General features: G+C 31.1%; 2 protein-coding genes across 2 annotated transcripts; both read right to left on the bottom strand.

Annotated features, from left to right (window-relative positions):
* Positions 1 to 14178: 14178 nt before the first annotated feature.
* LOC131616936 (uncharacterized) lies at positions 14179 to 14928 on the bottom strand. Its single transcript, XM_058888364.1, has one exon. It carries the CDS (start codon positions 14926 to 14928, stop codon positions 14179 to 14181), a length of 750 nt encoding a protein of 249 aa, XP_058744347.1.
* Positions 14929 to 15409: 481 nt separating this feature from the next.
* Positions 15410 to 16173, bottom strand: LOC131616893 (root meristem growth factor 10-like). The gene is made up of 2 exons (XM_058888340.1): positions 15961 to 16173; positions 15410 to 15833 (listed from the first exon to the last, which is right to left on the bottom strand). The coding sequence occupies exons 1-2, from the start codon at positions 16072 to 16074 to the stop codon at positions 15588 to 15590; spliced, it is 360 nt and encodes a 119-aa protein (XP_058744323.1). The 5' UTR covers positions 16075 to 16173; the 3' UTR covers positions 15410 to 15587.
* Between the last annotated feature and the right edge of the window lie 1957 nt (positions 16174 to 18130).

Genomic DNA, 18130 nt, shown 5'->3' with positions numbered 1-18130 from the left:
CGCGACGCGTTGGATCGAGGTGTCGTTCATCAGGGCGGTCCAAAGGCAGTCGCCGTGATGGAGATGATCGTCACTGATGCGGGCCGTGCGGCAGCATACAGGCGTCAGAGGAGGTCCCTGGGAGAGAGGGTTAGGCATACCCAGTAGTGGTCGGGTTTATTTTATTTTGTTTTCGGATTGTATCTTTAGTACACTATTCTTATTTGGATTTGGATCGGATCGGTTTGTATATATTATTATTCTTATCATATTAGTATATTAGTATTTTCTGTTTATATATCGCTTATTTTATTTGCCGTCTTCCTTTAATTAAAAATACGAGGCTGTTTCCAAAAACATAAAAAAAACACAGTTTCTGCATAATTCGGAAGTTCATTTCCGAAACCCCCCAAAATCTGAAAAAAGGTGTTTTCGGAAGTACATCTCCGAAAACACCCCCCATTTGGTGTTTTCGGAGATGAACTTCCGAAGTCTGAGAAATTTTAAAAAAAAAAAATACTTCGGAAGTTTATTTCCGAAGCAGGGGTAAACTGGGGTTTTCGCTGGGGGTGACCCCATAGGGAGGTGGGTAAAGAAAAAACCAAAAAAAATAATGTTTAAAATGGACAAATGAGTTGTGTTGTATGTGAATTTTATAAGTAATACATGTGGTTAGTGAGAGATTTTATAGCTTAAAATTTGACTTGAACAATTAAAAGAAAGACAATGTTCATTTAAATAGTTAGAAAGAAATATATTTAAGGCTTAAATGCACCTTTGGTCCCTATAAGTTAGCGAATTTTTTATTTTCGTCCCTGTAAGTTTTTTTTTTTGTTGGTATGAGTCCCTATATCTTACTTTTTGCTTGCGGTTTAGTCCCTAAAGCGAAAATCCGCAGGAAAATCTGCAGGTTTTTCTGGCGAATTTTCTTGCAGATTTTGATTTTAAGGACTAAAACAAACGCAAAAGTGAAATATAGGGGCTCAAACCCAGAAAAAAACTTACAGGGACGAAAATCAAAAACTCGCCAACTTACAGGGACCAAAGGTGCATTTAAGCCTATATTTAATAAGAAAAACAGATGTTCAAAATTGACATATGAGTTGCGATGAGTTGTGTTGTTTGTCAATTTTATAAGTAATAATATATGGGGTTAGTGGGAGATTTTTTTAAGAATGTGTCGTAGTTGAATTTTATAAGTAATACATGTGGTTAGTGGAATTAAGTAATAATAATAATAATAATAATAATAATAATAATAATAATAATAATAATAATAATAATAATAATAATAATAATAATAATAATAATTATTATTATTATTATTATTATTATTATTATTATTATTATTATTATTATTATTATTATTATTATTATTATTATAGAAGACCGTGCGTCCGCACGGGTAAATCAAATCTTATGTTTGAAAATTCGAATAAGGAATGTTAATTTAATATTCACAAAATATAATATAGATAAAATGAATCTATAGATAGTAGTTATGTAAAAAAAGAACATGAAAATGCAATAGTCATTTATATCTTAGGTAATTCGATAAGGTTATGTTGTTGGTGATATACAGTTGTTATTATAAGATCACTAATAATTGAAAATATTCAAAAAGAAATATTTATCAAATCACTAAAATGATAAATTTAATATGTCGAATAACTATGAATTTTTATAAATATAACTAATAACTATAAATATTTACAAATATTTTAATGAATAAAATTAAAAAAATATTGTGGTGATAATGACATGTAAAAAATAGTGAGTTTAAGTGAAAAAATTCATAAGAGTTTGTTACATTTTACAAATATCACCTTAACTATTTTTCTAGAAATAAAAATTTTGTCTGTCAAATAAAAATAATATATGGGGTTAGTGGGAGATTTTTTTAAGAATGCGTCGTAGTTGAATTTTATAAGTAATACATGTGGTTAGTGGAATTAAGTAATAATAATAATAATAATAATAATAATAATAATAATAATAATAATAATAATAATTATTATTATTATTATTATTATTATTATTATTATTATTATTATTATTATTTTTATTATTATTATTATTATTATTATTATTATTATTATTATTATTATTATTATTATTATTATTATTATTATTATTATTATTATTATTATTATTATTATTATTATTATATGATTACTTGGATGCCAATATTCTAGTAGCATACGTGGTATTTGGGTGCGCTAGTGGTTGGTTTTTATTAGCTAGTGAGCTAATTTACAACTTTATGAATATTTTAAATTAATTTAATGGGAGTTAATGGAATTTGTGGTTGGAAATTTAATTTGTAGTGTGTTATTTTTAAACTTTTAATTATTATTTAACAACTTAATAATTTAATTATTATTTGCCAATTTAATAATTTAGTTAATTAGGGAGTTAGTTTACAATTTTTTTGAATTTTTGAATTAAATTAATGGGAGTTAATAGAATTTGTGGGTGATATTTTTAACTTAATTTTTTATTATTTATTTATTATTTAAAAATTTAATTATTATTTGCCAATTTAATAATATAATATAATTAATTATTATTAGTAATTTTTGTTTAATATTTAACAATTTAATTATTATTTTCCAATTTAATAGTATAATTAATTAAATATTATTAGTAGTGTCCCATATTTTTTAATTAATTATTTAAAAATTTTAGTTTTTTAAATTTATTTATTTAATTATTAATATTATTAGAATAGCCTAGATCAACAACTTTAATATATAAGATATATATATATATATATATATATATATATATATATATATATATATATATATATATATATATATATATATATATATATATATATATATATATATATATATAATTATATTCAATAATTCTTTTTTTTAAAAATAAATGATATATTACTATTCAATTATTCTAAATATTCACTCAAATTAAACATTTCTAATTAAACATATATTTATACAATACTCTTATATATATATATATATATATATATATATATATATATATATATATATATATATATATATATATATATATATATATATATATATATATATATATATATATATATATATATATATATATATATATATATATTCAATATTCACTCTAATTAAACATATATTCAATTATTATAAATTTATACTATTTTTTAAAAATATACCTACTGTTTTTCAAATCAATAAATATATATACTATTTTTAACATATTAAACATATTAAATATACTTTTTTCAAATCAATAAATATATATACTAAACATAAATTATATATATAACATATTATTTTGCTTTTTATTTATTAAACATATCATATTCTTTATATTGATCTATTTGTTTTTTATACTATTATACATTTTTTTTGTTGCTTTAAGTTAAAAATAAAAAAAGTCTTTGTTTTTAGGAATAAATAAACTATTTTATATAAATAACATATGATAATTCTATTTGTAAAATTTCAGTTTATATATAAATACTATATAAAAATTCTATCTTATTAATTAAAGTTGTTAAGTCACTTAATAAGTTTTTGCACCAAAATTAAGGATAGCATTGTCATTTTCTATTTTATATTTAGTTATTATTTATTTTATTAGTTTTTCATTTTTTTTCTATCAAATGATAAAGTATTCTATATTCTATTGTTCTTTTTTTTTCTTCTTAATTACACATTTTTATAGATGGAAAGCTTATAATGTATTATTTACAAACAAAACTTATAATATATTTTTTATTTCAACATTTATTGGTATCTACCACGATATATTTTTTATTATTTATTATATACTTTATTTCAATTTTTAATTATTCATTAAAACAATTAGCTTCACGTGCATCACACGAGTTCAAGTACTAGTTTATATATAGTATATAAAATTCTGTTTTTTTCTAAAATATATAAATACTATTTTCTAAATAAATATTATAGTATTTACTAACACATATAAAAATATATTAAACATAAATTTATTTTTAATATTAAACATAAATCATATTATCTATACTAATACACTTATTTTTAATACAAAATATATTATAATAATTTTTTTGTTTAATGTAATATATAAAACTGTTTTATATAAAATAAATATTTTTATAGTATACTGCACATATTAGTTTCTTGTTTTTTAAATAAATCTTACACTGTTTTTATTATTATAAATAAAAATACCAAATATTCTTTAAATATACTTTACTTATTGTTTTTTAAACAAATAATATATGTTTCAACATAAATATATATTTTTTAAGAGTATATACTTTTTTTGTAATATTGTTGATAACATCCATTAATATATATTTTTCAATAGTGTTTATAATATCAGTAAATATAATATATAATACTTTTGTTATTAAAAATACAAAAAATATTGTATATTGTATTTTAATTAAATATAATATACCAAAATTATATATTTATAACAATATATGTCGCTGTATTTTAAATATATATTACAATAATAATTTTTTTTTAAATTAAATAAACTGTTATATATATACTATTCAAAGAAACACCAAACAAATATACCTATAAATATATTAAATTTGCCAGATAAACATAATAAATAAATAAAAATTTCACAAATTTCATAGTGTGTACCTGATAAATAATTTTCTGTAAATATCCAAGCTTTCTTCCAAGACCTTGTCTTCTATGAATCAATTGTTATATCAAAAATAAAAAAGAAAACAGAAATTAAAATATACATTAAATAAATAAGTAAAATCAACAAAATTTCATATAACATTGTTGAGAAGTTGAGAGGAAGAAGAGGAAAATTTTTACCTACAAATTTATAATATTGTTGAGAAGTTGACAGGAAGAACAAGAATTTTTATTTCGAGATATTAGGTTTTGATACAGAGAAATTATGAGAGAAAGATTTTGAGATGAAAGGATTTAATGAAAAATATATATATATATATATATATATATATATATATATATATATATATATATATATATATATATATATATATATATATATATTGTTGGTTTGTTGCGGTGCATAGGTAATGCAGAAAGGGGTGAGGAGCACCCCTCGGAAAAGTAACAATCAAAACTCGCGTGGGGCTGCCCCTCACAAAGCTGAATATTGGAATTGGTAATTGCATGCGCAGTCTGCCAACATCAATGATAAGACCAAAGTTGTCCCTTTTGCCTGGGGATGCCCCTCGCTAAAATCAGTATGTCAGTTTTCTTGGGGACACCCCCTCACTAAATTCTGCATTTTTTTACTACTGAAAAGATATTTTGGCACCACTTTTATTTGCTTGGGGTTCCCCTCGCAATGCTTTTTTTCAAAAATCAAAATTTCCTTCTTTTTTTATTTGCGAGGGGTAACTCCCCTCTATGTTAATTTTGTTTTTCTTTTTTAATTTGTGTGTTGCGAGGGACTTTACCCCAAACAACGTCATTTTATTTGTGTGAAATTTTATTCCTAACTAATGCCTCTGGCTATTTAGAGGATTTTTTGTAGTGTACACAAAGCATCCAAAAGCTTGAGACAACTCTGACTGTAATTCCTCTACAGACTAATAGTTTAAAACGTAAACGATAGGAATTTTTTTCTCAACTTTAATAAAACCTTAACATAAACCTTAGTCGTCTCTTTAACTTATCTTAATAGAACACTAAATATCAGTGTTTTAAAAACCAGACCAAATCGGTAAGTCGGACCGGTCAAACCAGGAACCGGCCAGGTAATCGGTCTGGTTCAATAGTTAGATGAGAAATATCATTAAACCGGTGTAAACCAGTAAAATCCGATGTAAACCATAAAAATCGGCAGTTTTTATGAACCGGCGGTTTAAGTGCAATTTTTTTAAAAATTAAAACGACGTCGTTTTGATTATTTTAATGCAGAATTAAAATAGAAAATAAAAGAAATAAAATAAAAATAAAAAATAAAAATATTGCAGATACAGTTGATTTTGTTACCGATGATTTTGATATTGAAGAAGAAGATCCTAACATTGAAACAATTTTTCTTTTTTTTGAAATTAAATTCAGTAAACAATAAAATTATTTTTGTTATAAATTATTCAATGATTATGTTGCAATTAAACTTTGTTTGCAATTGTACATAGTAATTTTGTACTATTTTATTATGTGTGAAAATTTGAATTTAAATTATGAACTTGTGAATTTATTTATAGGCTAAATTACCTCTAGGGTACTTTAACTTATTTAAATGTAACAACTTGATCCTTTATGTTATTTTTGCTACACATTGGTCCTTTAAGTTACCTAACACTGTCAACATTGCCCTTGGTCAAAGGTTCCGTCCCAAAAATGATGATTTGTCACTAACGGTGCTGAGATGTCCGTTAACTTATGCTGACTATGAATATATCTTATTGTTTCTTTAATTTATGAAAAAAATTCCTACAAATCGTGAACCCTAACCTTGTTGGGTTTACATTTCATTCTCATTCCCAAAATCGTGAACTCTAATTTTTCTCCTCTCCGTCAATGGCCCAATTCGGTAGCAGCACAACAAATCGTAGAGCTGAGAACTCAATTTCGTTAATATCGAGTGCGTCTGAATCTGGAATTGAACCGTTATGTTTGTGTGGATCCAAAGCAGCGATAAGATCAGTTAAGAAGAAAAGAAGAAACTTGGGGAAGCTATTTTGGGGATGCAGATAATTTAAGGTATGTATGTTGTGAATAAGTTGGATATGATATTTGATTCTTATGTGTCTGAGCTGGGTTTATTCTTGTTGATTTTGTTAACAGAGTGAAGATGATAATACTGGTTGCAATTTTTTTCTGTGGTATGAAAATTAACATAGTGATGAAGGCAAACAAGAGATACAACACACTGCATTATCAAGGTGTTCTAAATGTGACGAAAAGGATTTACAACTCAAGAGGCTTATGAGGGATGACAACTACAACAAGGATATCATGAAGAACATTTTGAAGATGATGAAGATGCTATTTTATGTCATAATCTGTTTATTTTGATTGTTGTAGTGTTGATTTGTATGTTGTTTAAGGAGTGGTGATCATAGTTAATGTTAATGTTATGGTTGTAACACATAGTTTTTGGCCCCTTGATGTAATATTTGATGACAATTGGAGTTTAATGACATCTTCTTGATCTGTGTTGCATATTCCAGTTTTGATACTGCAATTTACTACTTAGTGCAATGTATAAATGAAGGACCTGGTTGTTACAATATAAGAATAAGTAAGACATAATTGTTACAATTTAAAATCCTAAAGGATCAGTTTGTTACAATTTAAAACGTGACTGATATACATTGTTATACACAAACCAGTTTATAACAATGTTATACACAAACCAGAATTAGATAGTAAATCAATAAATAACCAAAACATTGCATATTCAATTAATCAAAACATTGTCATAATAATGAAGATGGTCATAACAGAATTACATAGTAGATAGTTGAGTACTTAACTAATCAAAATTAGATAGTCATAACCAATCAAAACATTAGATCCCAAAATAATCAAAACATTAGATCCCAAAAAACACTCTACAAGGTTACATCCAATTTGGATTTTCTTTTATAAGGCATCTTGGGTCTCTGACTTGTTGGTGGCTGAAATGCTGCTGTTGGTCCTTGTCCTTGTCTAGCCCTCCTCATGGCAAGTAGTTGAGCAACTATGATTGAATGGCGTGTTTGAACTCCTTGTGTTTTGGGTCACTGCTGATTGCCTTGTTTGAACTCTACTTGTTGGTTGGCTTTGGATGGTGACATTTTGAGATTGCCTTGTTTGAACTCTATTTGTAGGTTGAGAGTGTACAATTGTGGGAGTTTGGGTGGGGACACTTGTGGTACTTTGAGATTGGGCAGTTGTGGGTGTTTGAGATTGGACAGTTGTGGGAGTTTGGGTGGGGACACTTGTGGTACTTTGAGACTGGGCAGTGGTTGCATTGTTGGAATGTCTTGGTGCATATGGACATGATGATTTGTTATGTCCAGATAGACCACATGCTGAGCATTTATTTGGCAATCCCTTTCTGGAAACAGTTGTAGTATCCTTCCTCTTTTCATTAGCATCTCTATTTCTTCTCTTTTTTGGCCTCCCATGTGCCCTTTTGGATGAGGGAGGAAGAATGTCAGGATATGGTGTCAATTCCCACAAGTTCTCCCCATTTGTTGGATATATCAAAGGTGCATAGCAAGCTTGGTATGTTTCCTTCCTAAACCAGGAAGGAATGTACTCAGTAGGATCTTCAGATCTACTGAGGATGCAAGACAATGCATGGTGGCATGGAATCCCAGTCACCATCCAACTCCTACAAGAGTACTCAAACTTATTGAGGTCAACTTTGAATTTCTCCCCAGTCACACTAGTATGCCTCACTTTATAAATCATGTTGCCTGATAACCTGAAAAAATGAGGATTATATGAGTATAGTGTTTCAGAATTACTGTCATTTATGAAGTGTCATTTGAATTACCTTGCTATAAAAAACCTTGAGAATTCTTGTCTTCTTTCTAGCACTTTCTTAATTCTTGGTAGTACAGACTCACCATACTCTTCAATCTTGGCTCTATTAGTTGCCCATCTATCCATGAGGTACCCTCTGATCTCCTCCATCATTGTTACAATTGGTTTTTTTCTTGGTCCAATAATAACACTATTAAAAGTTTCAGACATATTGTTAACCAACACATCACTTTTTGTTGTATATTTGAATTGTGATTTACTCCAAAATCTAGGAGGAATCTTCAACAAATGCTTGTATGCTTCCTCATTAACCTTTCTCATCTCCCTCATTTCCCTTTCCCATGCTTGGGGATAGGTTGCCTTTACTGCCCTCCACATTAATTCCTTCAATTGCTTGCCTGGAATCCTTTTTCTAAAGTTGCTATATAGATGTCTAACACAAAATCTCTAGTCAACTCCAGGCAATAACTCCTCTATTGCATGTAATAGTCCCTAATCATGTAATGAACAAACAGTGTTACACTTGGAAAGGACTTAATATGTTACATTTTTAAAACACAAAGGATTGAATTGTTACAAAATAAAAAAGTTAAGACAATAATGTTACCTTCTGCTGATCTGAAATGAAAGTAAATTTCTTACAGATTTCTGGTCCTCCCAAGTCTCTAACTAGCAGGTCAAACAACCATGCCCAAGAATCCTTTGTCTCAGCTTCAACTACAGCCATTGCAATGGGCAACAATCTGCCCACCATAGTTGCCCTTGAGAAAACATCCATCTATTCCTATTATTGGTCTACAAACTTGGAAACTTTTCTTGCAAGCTTCAAGGCACATATAAAGTCTATGGAAACTTGGTAGTAATGGCCTGCTAACATAATCTTCTGGTTGTTGTTCAATTTCAGTAGGATCCACATCAGTTGCTTGGACATTTATCTTGATGGTGTTGTTTGGGTTAGACCTCAGTAGCTCATGAGTATAGTCATAAAGTCTTCTATATTGTTCCTTGAAAGACCCTTCAACCATATCTAATGTTGCCTTTCTTGCCCTGTAAGCTTTCATCCTATTCATTCCAGCATTCCATTTTTCATGTACTTTGTCACAAATAGCAGTCAGTTTTACATTGGGGTTAATTTTAACTGTTGAATACAACTTCTTCCCTAGCCAGTTTGTATTAAACATCCTAACATTATACTCTCTACTACAAGTGTGATTATCATTTAATGTTCTTAATTGCCAAGTATCCTCATGTGGCAATTTAGAACACAGAGCCACCCAGCCACAACCTTCCTTGCAACCCACTCAGCCCCTAGTCTTATCATTGTTCAGGTATCTTAAATCCCTACCATTGTGAACAACATAACTTGACACAAATTCCTTGAACTCTTCCCTTGTTGTAAACAAGCTTCCTAACACCCACTTATAGTCATTGAACTTCTTAGGAGGAACAAATGATGGATACTTTACCTTCCCACTCTCATCTGAATATTCACTACTCATGTCATCCTCACTTATTAGCTCTTCAGTTTGATAGTCAGAATCTGACAAACCATGACATACCTTCCTACCTATGCTCCTTTTTTTAAATCCAAAATCAAGAAAATCTTCCTCACTTGATGTTTCTACACCATCTGCATTTAATCCTTCATCCACTTGTTTTTTCTGTGGTCTTCCCTTTTTTCCCTTATTTGAGCTTCCTGAATTTGCCTTTTTTGGAGTTCCACTACCACCTTTTTTTTTTTCTTTGGTCTTCCATTAGTCCTCTTCCTTTTTTTAGATATCTCCTCTGGCAGTAGTTCATCAAGAGGTTGATCATTTTGGCCAGCTATGAACCCTTCTCCCACTAACAATTCTCCAAATCCATCATTTAAAATCTCATCACCTGAGTCATAAAACCCTTCTATTATGTCCCTATCAGTTACTTCACCTATTTCAGTTTCAGGTTGGGCCTCATTTGTTTCAGGTTGGGCCTCATTTGTTTCAGGTGGGGCCTCATTTGTTTCAGGTTGGGCCTCATTTGTTTCAGGTGGGACCTCAGTTGTTTCAGTTACAACCACTTTTGGTTGGACCTCATTTGTTTCAGGTTGGGCCTCTATTGGTTCAGTTTCAGGTTGGGCCTCAATTGGTTCACTTTCAATTTCAGGCTAGGGTCCAGGTAGGGTAACTTGTATGTCAGGTTGGGATATAGGGTGAACAATGTATATATCAACTTTTCCATTTGTCTTAGACTAGTTCAATGCTTCTATAGCACCAAAGTCATCTTCTAACGCCTTTAATGTTCCAGCAAAGTCGTACCAAATTTCAAGCACCCCTGGATATCCCATCTCATTAACAACCCCCAAAATCTCAAAGTAACTCCAATTATCACCATCACATTTCCAGTCAGACACTTCCCCTTGTTCATACTTATCACCAACGAAAAATCTCCCATGATGGAAATCAACATAAAACTCATCCATGTCCAGATTGACCTAAGAACATCAACAACACACACCCAACAACCTAATGAGCATCAAACCCTAACATTGCTAACGTCAACAACACACACACCCAACAACCTAATGAGTATTAAACCCTAACATTGATATTATCAACGACAGACACACATTCAGCAACAATCAGTTTAGAATATGGGATACATACCTCGACACTGCTCTTGCATCACCTTCAGCGCCGTCGTCGTCTACGAGCACCTTCACCTTCTGCGTGACCTTCTACTTTCTTCACCTTCTGACCTTCTATTTTAGAAGTGGAACGTAAAAGAATGACTTTTAAACATAAAAGAATAGTCAGCATATAGGAGTGGACACATAGGACTGGACACATCAGCAACTTAAGTGACACATCATCCTTTTTTAACATGACATTTGACCAAGTCCAACGTTGAGGACGTTAGGTAACTTAAAAGACCATTATGAAGCAAAAATAACATAAAGGACCAAGTTGTTACATTTAAATAAGTTAAAGGACCCTAGAGGTAATTTAGCCTTATTTATAATATGATATTTTCAAAAAATTTAAGTGCTAGTTATATTTTGTAGAGACAAAATCATTCGGTTCGACAAGTTTTATACCCATATAATTATGGTATAACGATCGGTCTATTCAACTGATTTATCCAATTTAACCCGATTTATAGTCATGCGGTTCGACCAATGACCCAGTAATTCAACCAATAAACCAATAACCTAATACCCTCACCGCTTTGATGTGCGATCCTGTTTTTAAAACATTACTATATACACATGCAAAATTGTTTCACAATAAGGAGAATAAACTAAACTCTTTAAATATTATTCATATCATAGACTCATGTGTCTCATTTTTTTTTGTAAGCAAGTTGTATTGATAAGAACCAAAGTTCTAAGGGACTTGATTACAAGAGACAATAGCAATTATCACCCCCAAAAAGAAGGCCACATGCTACACAACAAAAGAAAATTACACTACCAAAAAGAACCTAACTTAAGTAAAGCAAAGGGTTTTTGCTAAACTCGTAAAAATTACAATTTGGTTGAGTAATTCTCCCTATGTATGACCATCGCCAAGCGAGCTCTTTACAACTCTAAACCACATCTCTCTTGTTCCAAGAAGAGTTTTTAAATATAATATCATTTCGGTGCAACCAAAGTCTCCACACTATAGCCATCCAAACAACACCTACCTTCTTATGGTTGACTTTCATATGGGAACAATAAGAACTCCATTCCTAAAAGCTTTCTTTGAAATCGAGCATGTCTTTAAAATTCATCCCAATCCAATCCGCCATATCTTTCCACACCTCCATCACCAAACGACAAGATAGGAAGGAATGGATTAAAGATTCACCTTCCTCATTACAAAAAGCACAAGAGAGATTTGAAGAAGAGTTAAGAATACCTCTTAGTTCAAGTGAGTCTTTTGTAGGAATTCTATTTAAGAAACATCTCCATCCAAAAGCCTTAACTTTAAGAGGAACATCCACTCTCCATATAGTCTTCAAAACTTCATCAAATCTATTTGCCGGACCACAAGAAAATGAAACTTTGCGCAGCTCCTCAAAACACGAAGAAACGGAGAATTCACGGCCCTCCGAAGGCTTCCAAAACGCGGAGACGGCTGCTGCCCCACCACTCAAGGGCGCTGGCAGCAGCTCTGCTAATGCAGCCCTTTCAGTTTCAGCCCCCAAATAAGCACCGGGAGGAACTCCGAAATCACCCCAATGCCATTTCCCATCCGACCAACCTCCCATACCCAAAACCGAGACATCCTGCAAATGAGAAATAGCATATAAATCCGGAAAAGAATTTTTTATTATTCCCACATTCGACCAATTAGCATGCCAAAAAGGAATGGTATGACCTAAGCCCACACTAAAATTGATATTCTCAACAAGAAAATCCTCCGGAATATTTTTCTCCATCGAAGTGATATCCGCCCACCATATAGATTTATAATTTCTATTTCCCGACTTCTTTTCACCAATTAAAAGCTTTAGAATTAATATCACCGTATCTTGCTTTCAAGACCCTATACCACAAAGAATCCGTTGCTTCTAGAATTCTCCACCTCCACTTCAAAAGTAGCGCTATGTTAAACTCTTCCAAACTTCTTATGCCAAGACCACCTTTCTCCTCCGGAAGACACACATCTTTCCAACTCACCCAATGCATTTTCTTCTTATCTTCCAACCCTCCCCACAAGAAATTGCTTTGAAGTTTATTAATCTCGGAGATTATCTTCTTAGGAGCTTTATAAAAGGAAAGAGTGAAAATCGCTAGGCTACTCAACACCGATTTCAAAAGGGTGATCCTCCCACCAAAGCTAAGCCACCTCGTTTTCCACGAATCCAATTTTTTCCTAAAACTATCCAATAAAGGTCTCCAAGATGAAACCCTTCTCGGATTCGATCCTATATAGATACCAAGGAATTTGAACTCTTTTGCCTCCGTACTACACGAAAGGAAAGTTGTTGCCACATCCAAAAAATGCGGGTTTATGTTAATGCCAATGATCTTACTCTTGTTGAAGTTAATGCCAAGAACCGACACCATCTCAAAACCTTTCAAAACCGACCTAATAGCCCAAAGGTGATTCCAACTACCATCCCCCACCAATAGAGTGTCATCCGCGAATTGGAGAATGTCGATGAAACACCTACCATTCAAATTACATCCCTTAAAAACACCGATTTGAACCGCCTTATTAACCAAAGCTCTCAATCCTTCCACCACTAAAACAAAGAGGAAAGGCGAAATGGGGTCACCTTGTCGAAGACCCCTTTCCACTTCGAATTCCAAAGTGGGACTACCATTGACAAGAACCGACATCTTGCTAGTGAACACCAAAGCTTCCATCCAATTTATCCACAAGGAACCAAACCCCATTCTCCTCATCATATATCTAAGAAAATTCCAACTAACTTTGTCATAAGCTTTCTCAAAGTCCACTTTAAAGAGTAGACATTCCTTCTCTTCCCTAATTGCATAGTCCACCAACTCGTTAGCCACTAGAACTCCATCCAACATTTGTCTTCCCGGAACAAAAGCACTTTGACAATTAAAAATGATAGAAGAAAGAACTCTCTTGAATCTACTAGCCAAAACTTTCGAAATAATTTTATGAATGCTACCCACAAGACAAATAGGACGATACTCATCAAGCCCCAAAGGATTAGAGGACTTCAGAATTATAGAAAGGAACGATGAGATAATAGATTTTGAAAGCTTTGCTCCATAATGAAAATCTCTAAAGCACTTTAGAACATAACCCTTAATAAAATCTCAACATCTCTTGAAAAATAAGAGAGAGAAACCATCCGGACCCGGACTCTTAGAACCATCACAATTCCACACCGCCTCCTTGACCTCTAATTCCGTAAAAGGATCCTCCAAACCACTCCTTTCTTCCAAACTCAAAGAGCTAAGAAATATGCCGTCTAAGGTTGGTCTATCATAAATCTCTTCTTTAAATTTTTCTTCAAAGTGTGTTTTAACCGCCTCCTTGACCTCCTTGACCGATTCCACCAAACCTCCGCTTGTACTTATATTGCTTATATGATTCCTATTCCTCCTATCCTTCAAAACTCTATGAAAATACTTGCTATTGTTATCACCATCATTTAACCACTTTAGTTTAGCCTTTTGAATAAGCATATTCTCCTTAATCTTAAGGTTCAACCAAATCTTCTTACTAGCCATTGATTTTCTAGCTTGCTCCTCTTCATCCCATCCCTCATTATCATCCGAAGCGTTCAAGACCCTAACACCTTCCTCTACTTCCAAGTCATACTTACCAAAAATGTTTTTATTCCACCATGTCAACCTATCCTTGATAAGACGAAGTTTCTCTTTCAAAACAAAGTCCCCTCTCCCATTTAACTTCAAAGCCAACCATTCTTTTTTAACAAAAGGAATAAAGTCTTTATCGGAGAACCACTCATTGTTAAACAAAAACGGTTTGGGTCCCCAATCCTCTTTATTAATAATCAACCAAACCGGACAATGGTCCGAAATATCCCTCGAACCAATCATTTGACCAACGACTCCCCAAGATGAAGCAATGATGTTGGATATGAGAAACCTATCTAATCTACTTTTTGATTTACCATTGCCACAAAACCAACTATACTTCTTCCCTTTGCAAGGGACATCCAACAAACCACTTTCATCTATAAATTCTGAAAATTCCCTCCATACCACTCCTGTGTCTCATAGTGACTAATGAGAAACTCATTTGACCACGTATATTAAAAATACATGTAAAGTGAAGGAAAAATATATCTTTACTAAAGTACATATATCAAATATTGAGTAATTCATATTTACATAGATATAAAGTGAAATATATTAAATTGAGAGTAATATAAATACTATTAACTTTAATTCTAATTAAAAAATGTAGTTAATATTATATTAAAAATTGAAAAGAGGTCATTAATTTTGAGATTTTTTTTTTTTATATGAATGAGTCACTCATTCATAAGAAGTAAATAATATAAAATTACAGGTAGTAGTTACATGCATCCAATAAAATAAAAAAAAATAAAAAAAAAGATAGTTACATTACATTACATGCATAGATTTCGATGATTACCACAACAAGATTTCTGTTTGGAGCTAAAAAGATATAACAATCTAAGAGGATTCAAGATGTTAATTCATAGACAAAAAATAATATGGGAAAAGAATAATCAATTGTGAGAAGGAGGGCGTGTCCTTGGTCTAGAATAATCCGAATAAAATCCTGGGTTTTTACCCTCTTTTCTATGAGGCACTAACCAAGAAACTGATACACCTGATTTTCTTGGAACATGCCTTGAAACCTCTTGTTTCATGTGTTTCACTTGGACAACTCCAATATTTTTCTTAACTTTCATGTCTTCTGTTTTTGTTTCTCCATTTGATTCTAAAGGCTCTTTCTCCATACTCTTTGACACCTATTCATAAAGATATTACAAACTAGGTTTAGAATCTTCATGTCTAAAACAGCATCAGAGAACACAAAAACAAGATGCAAATGTGAATCTTAACAAGTTCTAAGCCATTGATGAGTTTGACACTAACCTTTTCAGAAATGTTGATGTGGATATTGGATGCCCCTTCAAGTTCTACAAGAATGCGAGAAGTGCAAACATTAAAGGAAAGTAACAAAATAAAAAGGGATAATGTGAGGTACATTTAGTTTAATTTCTCATAAGCTTGTGGAAGGGTTAGATATTAGAACAAATATTGGAAGGTGGTGAAGTTAGATATGAGTTGTCCAAAATGTAAAACTAGGTTATGTGAGTTAGGATAGAAGAAACTTTGAAATAGACTTAGGGATAGTATATAAAATGAGATTATAATAGAAGAAATACCACCTTTATTGTTGTCTACTATGATGATAGTTTCTAAACTTAGGATATAGGAGTAGGAGTGTAGGACCCTTAAATCCTTAATATATAATCAAGCTTTGTTTCATTGTCATGGTTTCTATGAGTCAAAGAGTAGAAACAAAAATAATAAATAATAAATAGGGACATTGAAGATGCATGCTTCCGTTCCTTGCGGAAACCATGTTCATTGGCAATGCTTTGTGGGGATTTGGGATAAGTTTGGAGACAGCTACATTGAGGTTGGTGTAAAATTGTCAAAGTGTAATTCTTATTTTTACCTTTGAAAGTCACAAGAGGTGATCAAATCCAAGGAATGTATGTATTGATAACTTAATTGAGTATGTGTGAGATTTTTTTGTAAGAAAATCTCATGAGCACAACTTTTTCGTTTGGAGTAATATTTTATACGTGTTTATGCACTTTTTACTCTTGGGTTGTACACCACTTAGGGTGCAAGTTGCATTTTGCATACAACCAAAGACCGAATATAAATTTGTGGTAAAAATGTGGTGGTTTTAAGTTTTTTTCTTCTTCTTACATATCCAATATATAATTGTTAGAATATATCAAATATGATATTAAAAGATCATCTAAATTAATGTAAAGAATATTTTAAAAAATTTATAATATTGTAACATTTTCTTTCAAGCAAATGCTTACTAAGTTTTAACTTGTTATAAATTAATTCTGAAAACACAAGATCAAGCAAAAAAAAATTGGGAGAGTTAGTTGGTACAGTGATGATTGGCGCTGGATTTAGTAGGGAGAATCACTGTTCGATTCTCCGCAACTGCGATCGGGAGGGAGTTGGAACCACTTGATGGCAAAACAGACCACCGAACCGGACTAAACCGGTGATGATAAACAAAAAAAAAAGAGCAACAGTCAAACATAGGAGACAGGGTTGAAGAAGTTAAAAAGAAAAACTAATAGAGAGAGGAAGATTATTCAAAGAGAGGGATCAAATCAAACAATGCAAAAAGAAGAAGAATCTAAAAAGAAGTAATCAAATAGAAAAACTTATATAAATAAACAACCAAATAGAAGAACGAATAGAGAAAGAGAAACAACCAAATAGAAGAATCAATAGAGATAAAAATAATCAAATAAAAGAACCAATAGAAAGAGAAAACTTAAACAGAAGAGCTAATAAGGAAAAAAATAGACATAAGAACTAATAAAGAAAAAAGTAACTAAACAGAAGAAGAAAAAGGTGAGGAATATGGAGAATCTAAGAATCAAAGTTCATTAGTTACTCGAATAGATCGAGAATGGTGGATTCATTACTTCAAATAATACATTTTATGACATAGTTTTCATCTCACCCAACAAAAAATCGAAGTATTATGTCAAAGTGCGCTATGTTTTATTTGTTTTAAAAATAAAAACCACATATTCCCTCGGGTTTTAATTAAAGCGATGGAAAAATCAATTCAAGATATGCTTCAAATCCCAACTTATGCAGTTTATGTTTTTATTTTTTTTATAAGTGAAAACTTTCTTTTTATTTTGTTTTTTATTTGTAAACTAACTGATATATTCCTTCGGTTTCTGTAATAACCGAGGGATAAAATAATCAAATTTCACTATAAAAACACTCGTTAAACATATTTTATCCTAATCCTAACTTATATGTAGTCGTCTCAAACTCGTATGCATCATTCTTTGGAATGGATTGCAAGACATAAAGCATTTGTCCAAGATAATGAAATCATGGAACTTAAAGAAGCTTGAAAAAGTTATCTATGATGGATTGCAGGTGCAAAAAAAATCCAATGGTTGGAATAGACAACTTATTAAAATTTGAATGCACTAAAACTATTGAACTTGAAAAGAATGTGACAAAAGGTATGCAACAA

The sequence above is a fragment of the Vicia villosa genome, linkage group LG7, assembly GCF_029867415.1.
Source record: "Vicia villosa cultivar HV-30 ecotype Madison, WI linkage group LG7, Vvil1.0, whole genome shotgun sequence".
Classification (NCBI taxonomy): domain Eukaryota; kingdom Viridiplantae; phylum Streptophyta; class Magnoliopsida; order Fabales; family Fabaceae; genus Vicia; species Vicia villosa.
Note: the sequence above shows the minus strand (reverse complement) of the source record. Positions and strands in the feature narration are given on the sequence as shown.